At 65.8% G+C, this 6747-nt stretch overlaps 2 protein-coding genes across 2 annotated transcripts; both read right to left on the bottom strand.

Annotated features, from left to right (window-relative positions):
- Positions 1–508: 508 nt before the first annotated feature.
- Positions 509–2240, bottom strand: LOC104346157 (heat shock protein beta-7-like). Its single transcript, XM_086468380.1, has 3 exons — positions 2099–2240; positions 1143–1294; positions 509–697 (listed from the first exon to the last, which is right to left on the bottom strand). Exons 1-3 carry the CDS (start codon positions 2238–2240, stop codon positions 509–511), a joined length of 483 nt encoding a protein of 160 aa, XP_086324506.1.
- A 1877-nt stretch (positions 2241–4117) lies between these two features.
- Positions 4118–5812, bottom strand: FAM131A (family with sequence similarity 131 member A). Its single transcript, XM_086468606.1, has 4 exons — positions 5743–5812; positions 5285–5467; positions 4955–5083; positions 4118–4563 (listed from the first exon to the last, which is right to left on the bottom strand). The coding sequence occupies exons 1-4, from the start codon at positions 5810–5812 to the stop codon at positions 4118–4120; spliced, it is 828 nt and encodes a 275-aa protein (XP_086324732.1).
- Positions 5813–6747: the final 935 nt, after the last annotated feature.

Here is a 6747-nt window from a genome sequence, read left to right as displayed (position 1 = left end):
GTGCCAGGCTTGGCATAGGCATGGGCACCCTCAATCCAGTGCCACTGCCCCCTCCCTGTGCGGGGAGGGCTGGCCAGGTGCCCCCTAGCCTGCTCATGTCCCCCACCTCCCTGCCAGCTCTTGGGGCTTCCCACTTTGCTACCTCTGCCCTCCCCAGCCCTTGGTGCCCCCCGGCATGGCCACCACCCTCACGCCCCACCAATGGGTACCACAATGTGCCTGCTCGGGGTGGCAAGGGACACGGGTAGGCACTGCCTCCCTCCTCAGCACCTCATGGCTGGGAAGGGCGGGGGGGGGGGGGCCTGCTGCCTCTCCGCTGTGCACCCCTCCCCATGTAAATACAGAGATTTTTATATTAATTTAATAAAAGGACTTTATAAACAGAGCCAGAGCACCGAGGGGCTTGAGGTGGGGAGGGGGCACAGCCAGTGGGTACCGGCTGAGCCTCACCACGGCGCTGGGGTTGGCATCACTTGGGGCACAAAGCCTTTCTTTACCCGGTGGTGGCTCACAGCCTGGCCTCACTGCGGTACAGCAGCTGCGGGGGCTCCCCGGGGCGGGCACCGGCACGGCGCCGGGCGGTGATGACCAACGTGCCGGCCTCAGTGAGGGCACAGCTCACCGACAGCGGGTCTGTGTCCTCGGGCAGCTGGCACTTGTGGGTGAAGGTGTCGCAGACGGTGCCATCCTCGGCCACCTGTGGGGAGGCAGTGCCAGCACAGTGAGGCATGGCATGGCGCAGCGCAGTGGTGCACAACACATTCCCAGTTACCCCAGTGCTAGTGATTGGGCAGCTCCCAGTCACCTCAGCTCCAGTAGGGAGCTCAACAGGGCAGTTCCCAGTTACTCAGTGACTCAGGAGCTATTCCCAGTTACCCCATTGCCAGTAGGGAGCAGCTCCCGGTTGCCTCAGTCTTGAGAAGGGAAGGGGGCAAATTCCAGTTGACCCAGTGCCAGCAGGGACTGTTCCCAGCTGCTTCCCACCAGCAGAGAACGCAACAGGGCAGGAGTCCCCAGTTGCCTCAGTCAGGACAGCTCCCAGTTACTGCCCCCGCTCCACCGCAGGACAGGGTACTGTGGGGCAAGGACCCCCATTGCTCCATGGTCAGAGTGGGGGATGTTGCCCCCCTGGGGTCCCTCACCTTCTCAGCCTGGATAGCGACGTGGCAGTTGGAGGTGGTCACCACGATGTCGGGGGGCTCGAACTGGCTGACGTCGGCCACCACCTGGTAGGTGTCACCCTGGGCACGCACCCAGGTGCCCAGGCTGCAGGGGCACATGGCGCCCGGAGACCCTGCAGGCATCAGGGGGCTGATGGGCACAGGGACACGGGGGCACAGCACCCAGAGGCTGGGGCACTGGGGGATGTGGGAGAGGTTGGTGACACTGTGGGGGTGCTGGGGGTACCAGGTGGCACTGGGGAGTTGGGGACATTGGGGATGCTGAGGGGGTTACAGGGGAAACTGGGGGGCCCCAGGCATATGGGGGATACTGGGTAGTCTGGGGTAGGGGTTTGGGGGTAGCAGGAGGGACTGCGGTTCTGGGGACACTGGGCGACCTGGTGACAATAGAGGAATGGTGCAGGAGCCTGAGGACACAGAGGACAGGGAGGAAAATCTGGGAGGATTGGACTGGGGGGGCAACTGGGATTACTAGGGGAGGCTCCGGGCGGTGTACAGGAAAGTGGGGGCCTAGCAGGGGACACCAAGGGGTCTGGGATACAGGGGGTCTGAGGATATAAGGGCAGCCAGGAAGATCGGGGGGGGGGGGTGGGGAAGGAGGTGGGGGGGGCTGGGGACACCAGGAGGCTCAGAAGGGTCTGGGAAAGGGGGAGCTGAGGGCATGATGGGCCTGGGGACAGTGGGGACAGCAGGGACACCAGGGGTATCCGGGACCTGGAGGGGGCACAAAGGGATTTGAAGAAGGGATGTCTGGAGGATGTGGGGCACCTGGGGGGCAGTAAGAGCTCCCCTCCCAGCCCCCCCAGTCTGTTCTGGGGGTGATCCCATGCTGTGCCCAGGCACAGGGCAGCCGGATAACCCCTGGGGCGGCCCTCCTTGGGGTAGCAGAGACCCCTCGCACCCCCCATCCCCAGTACCTGGGTACCCGAAGGCCTCGTGTGCCCGTGCTCCGAAGGGCCCGTGCCGCAGGTCGCCCTCGAAGCAGGGCTCACCGTGCCCCTGGCCGTAGGCGCCGATGCGCTCGGTGCGGTACGCAGCGGCCGAGCCGAGCGAGGCCATGGCGCCCACTGCCCGCGCCCCTCGAGTCCCCGGCCGTGGGCAGGGGGCCGGCTGCCTGCCACCACCGCCACCGCCAGATGCCCATAATTAGGCACCCCGGCCCCAGGAATGTGAGATAAGGGCCGAGGCCTCGCTGTCACCCTGCGGGGCCGCAGCGGGGGGGCGTGTGGCTGCCACTGCTGGCCTGTCACCCACCCTGGACCCCCCGGAGGAGGAGGTGCCCCCCACCCGCAAGAAGAGGCACCCGGAGCAGAGCTCGCACGATGGACTTTATTTGAGACCTGGCGGGACGGAGGAGGGGGTGCCAGGGTGTGAGCACCCCATGGGTACCACCGCGGCAGGGCAGGGGGGGGTGCTCAGGCAGCTCCTGTGAGTATGCACATGCATGCACATGCACATACACCCCCAGGTGCGCACACACACACACACACACACACACACACACACACAGAGCAAAGCCCTCCACCTGTCTGCAGGCACCCCGTACCCTCCAGCCCATCCCAGCGCTGTGGGGAGCATCTGCTGTCCCTGGAAAGGCGGTGGTGGTGGGTGGCAGGGAGCCCATCGACATGACATCGGGCCTGCTGACCCCTGCACCCCCTCACAGCTTGGCCATGCAGGGAGAGGGGAGACAGCCCCACACTGGGAACCCCATGGCAGGGAGGGGGAATATGGGTGCTGTGCCCGGCAGAGGTTGATGGGGGGGGGGGGGTGCTGGGGGGGTCGCGCAGGAGCAAGGGCATAGCGGGTGCTGGGGGCACCCCGGGATGCGGGGCTGGGGGGGCCATGGCCAGGCTGGGTGAGGAGCAGCATGCAGCGGGAGAGCAGCCCCACGAGAACACGTGCCATGCAGGAAGGGGGGTGCAAGCGTTGGCAAAAACTGGCATTCCTCCCCCAAAACGGCGTGCCCGGAACCCCAGCACAGCCCTGGGGGGGGCCCCAAACTGGGGTGCCACCCTCGGCCAGGATGGGGTGGCTGGTCGCCCTTCGTGTAGGCACTTGGTTCCCTGCTAGGGGTGAGTGACTCGGGGACAGGGACATTGGTCCCACTACCTCCCTGCTCACTCCACCCCGCATTGTCCCACGGCAGAACTGGGGGGCCCTGGCCAGGCTAAGCCCCCTGCCATAGGGCTGGCTTGGGGATGTTGCTGGTGGCCCAAAGCCCCCAACCTGGGGACCCGTGCCCACCTGGCCCCCAACTGGCCCTGCAGTCTCCCTGTGCTGGCCCCACAAGTGTACAAAAGTATAGAAAGCCCCGGCACCGCGACACATCCATAACCCCCCCGGCACCCCCTGGCACCCCCCACGGGCCCCGTGCCCCGAGACAGCAGTTCACAGTTTAAAACTCGGTCCGATAAAAGCCAGGCAGGGAGGGAGGAGAAAAGCCCCCCCCCCCCAAATCCCCCCGCCACCCTGAGCTCAGGGTGCCAGGCATGACATGGGGGCACCACGGGACGCTCGGAGAGTTTCAGCCATGCCAACGGCAGGGGAGGCCCATGACCGAAAGGGGAGCCTGGGGCGGCTTGCAGGGGGAACATGCGAACGACCAGCCCCACTGATTCAGTCCCATCAGTTTTGGGGGGTACATCTGGGCATCAGGATGGGGAGTCAGACCCCCCCAAGCCCTTCCCCGCACCCCTTCCCCGCTCTCATGCAAAAATCCAGGAGGGCAACGGTGTGGCCAAGAGGGGCCAGGGCACAGCGGGGGCACACCGGCCGGGGGGGCTGCAGTAGCCCCCCGAGCCCCCCCCTGCACCCGGATAGCAAGGGGGAGCAGTGGCAGGGCCCATCCCTCGCCCAGTGCAGGGTCCGGCCGGAGGGCAGCGGCAGGGGGGCTGGACCCCCGCCAGGAGAGGCAGGGCACCCCAGGGGGGGCGTCAGGGCTCTTCAGCTTCCTCCTCCTCCTCCAGCGATGCCACCCCGGAGGATGCAACGTCGGAGACTTTCCGGCGGAGTGGGAAGTCCTTGCTCAGCACCACCTCATCCTCAGCTGGTGACAGGCAGGCTTCGGCGTAGGACACGGAGTAGAGGGAGTCCTGGCACCGGAGCCGTGCCAGGCCCCGCAAGGCACTTTGGCTGGCCGGGGGGGGCAGCTTGGGCAGCAGCAGGTCCTCGCCCCCCAGGGAGCCCAGCAGTTTGGCAGTGAGTTCAGAGGGGGACACCATCTCCAGGCTGCAGAGGCTGGAGCAGAGGGTCTCGGGGGAGAGGGTGTGTGAGGAGTCGCTCTCGGGTTCGCAGGAGCCGTGCCGCACGCCCAGCTGGCACAGGTGACCCTGCAGCAGGTCTCGCAGCAGCGCGCTGGCGGGTACCGTGCCGGGCAGCTCTGCAGGGAACCGGGATGCCTGGGGTCAGTCCAAGGCTGGTGGAACTGGGGGCTGCCAGCTGCTCCCCACCCTGAGCCCCACAGGATAAGAGCAGTGGGACAGGAGCAGCCCCGTGCCAGGCACCGTGCCCCCTTTGCCCAGAAACTGGCACTGGTGACCAGCAAAGGAAAAGAAAAATATGTTCCAGCACCGGGAAGGGCGTCACATTGCAGAGCTTCCCCATCCCTGGCACAGGCACTGCTTGCCACAGTGCCAGGCAGGGGCACAGCCCCATAAGGGGGTGGACAGGCACGAGGCACCCCGCTCCAACTCTCAGCAGCAGTGGGACAACAACACCATCAGTGGGACAGTTCGCCCGCCCAGCAGGCACCCACTCCCCACAGCACTTACCTGTGGGCTGGGAGCTCTCCGTGGAGGGCATGAAGTCCTCATCGTAGGACTCGTCGTTGGAATCGTCCCCATCCACTGAGGACCAGGCTCGCAGCTTGGCCTCGGCGATGGCAAACTGCTCCGCCACGCCTGGCATAGGACAGGCACAGGTCACACACGCACACCAGGAGGTATATCCAAAACCCCCCTGCCCTGGCACCTCTGTGCCCACGGTGCCCTGCCACTGATGGATGGATGGATGGATGGATGGATGGATGGAGACCCCGCCACCCCTGCCCTCAGCCGCAGCTGGGGAGCGTGCCCGCTGGCCGAGCCCTGCGCGGTGCCCACCGGCAGCGAAGCGCGCCTCCTGCTCGCCCTCGCTCAGATGGCAGTAGGAGCTGAAGGCGCTCTCCAGGGCGGTGGGTGGCTCCACCGGCTTGCACCAGCCCTTCCACTCGATGAGGTGGGCGACGCGGCCCTGCGCCATAGCTGTCGGCTTTGTCACGTGCTCCTTCACCACCTGCGAGATGCCTGCAAGATGTGCCCCCGTGTCAGCACCTCCTAGGCGCCCCGATTTCCCTCCATGGAGCCCATGACCCTGGGACCCAGCACCCCCCACCTCCAGCCCTTGGGACCTGGTAACCCCCATGCTCTCCTCTTGGGTGCTACCAGGGACACTTTAAGCCCTCTAAAACCCAAAGGGGTGACATCAATGCCCTCCCCAAGAGGCCCAGCCCCCTCGCCCACAGAACCCCCCTCATTCCCTGGGTGCCCTCCCCCCAGCCCCGGGCCAGGCAAGCAGTTACCATGCAGCGAGGAGCGGGCCAGGGCGGCAATCTCCTGGATGGTCAGCGCGCGCCGCGACTTGGGCAGCATCTCGACAGTGTCCTCAACATTGACCTGCCGGAGCGGGCACAGGCGTCACAGCTCCCGGCCACCCTGAACACCCCCTGCCCACTGCCTGCCACCACTCCCCCTCAGGGAGCCCTGTGCCCCGGGAAGGGGGCTCAGCCCCACTTAGTGCCCACCCTGCAGGGCCTGGGGTGTCTGTGCACAAGCGTGTGTTACAGGCATACGTGCACACAAGGGGTGGTCACAGCCGCTGCGCGCAGGGCGGTGGGTACACACGCACCTGTGCCTGTGTGCACGCTCCCACGCTGTTAGTACACCTGCAGGCTGCTACTGCGTGCACACACACACCTGGACTCTTATCCATGTGTGCATATACGTGCACACATAGACATGCTCAGTGCACACATGGCCACTCATGTAACCGTGTACACCATGGAGACACTCATACTCAGGCACTGACCATAGACACACGTGTGCACTCGCTGCACACACGTGCACGCTCACACACACATCCACTTACTGTGGATAGGGCCCTCCTCACTGTGCACACACACAAACTCACTGCACACGCACACGTGCTCGCTGTGCACGCTCCACACTGCATGTGCTGCGCACACACATGCACTCACTGTGCACACACACGCACCTGCACACACACGCGTGCTTGCCCTGTGCCAGTTGGTGCCACTGAGTGTCCTCCCCAGCTTGTGCACGCACACGCGTGCGTGTGCAAGGCCACCACGGCCGGGCTCCCCAGCGCCCGCTCCCTGGCAGCACCCGCCATGCCAGAACATCCTGCTGCGTGTCCCAGTTGCCCGTCCCAGCCACACCAGGCCCTGAGCCCGTGGCCACGGGGGAAGCGATGCAGGATTTGGAGGCGCGCAACAAATTGCATTGCCATGGCAACCAGGCACCGTGGACTGATTTCTCCCAGGATACAGCCCGGCTCATGGCTGACG

Source organism: Leptosomus discolor, chromosome 7 (assembly GCF_034619465.1).
Source record: "Leptosomus discolor isolate bLepDis1 chromosome 7, bLepDis1.hap2, whole genome shotgun sequence".
Classification (NCBI taxonomy): Eukaryota; Metazoa; Chordata; class Aves; order Leptosomiformes; family Leptosomidae; genus Leptosomus; species Leptosomus discolor.
The sequence above is the reverse complement of the archived record's forward strand: the minus strand, read 5'-3'. Positions and strand labels throughout refer to the sequence as shown.

Excerpts from the sequence above, each read along its gene's own strand:
- LOC104346157 (XM_086468380.1), bottom strand. The coding sequence starts at position 2,240 with ATGGCCTCGCTCGGCTCGGCCGCTGCGTACCGCACCGAGCGCATCGGC. Across the intron at positions 1,295-2,098 it reads CGAGGCCTTCGGGTACCCAG|GGTCTCCGGGCGCCATGTGC; the intron begins GTACTGGGGATG and ends TGATGCCTGCAG. Across the intron at positions 698-1,142 it reads TCGCTATCCAGGCTGAGAAG|GTGGCCGAGGATGGCACCGT; the intron begins GTGAGGGACCCC and ends GCCTCCCCACAG.
- FAM131A (XM_086468606.1), bottom strand. The coding sequence starts at position 5,812 with ATGCTGCCCAAGTCGCGGCGCGCGCTGACCATCCAGGAGATTGCCGCC. Across the intron at positions 5,468-5,742 it reads GGCCCGCTCCTCGCTGCATG|GCATCTCGCAGGTGGTGAAG; the intron begins GTAACTGCTTGC and ends CACATCTTGCAG. Across the intron at positions 4,564-4,954 it reads GGAGAGCTCCCAGCCCACAG|AGCTGCCCGGCACGGTACCC; the intron begins GTAAGTGCTGTG and ends GGTTCCCTGCAG.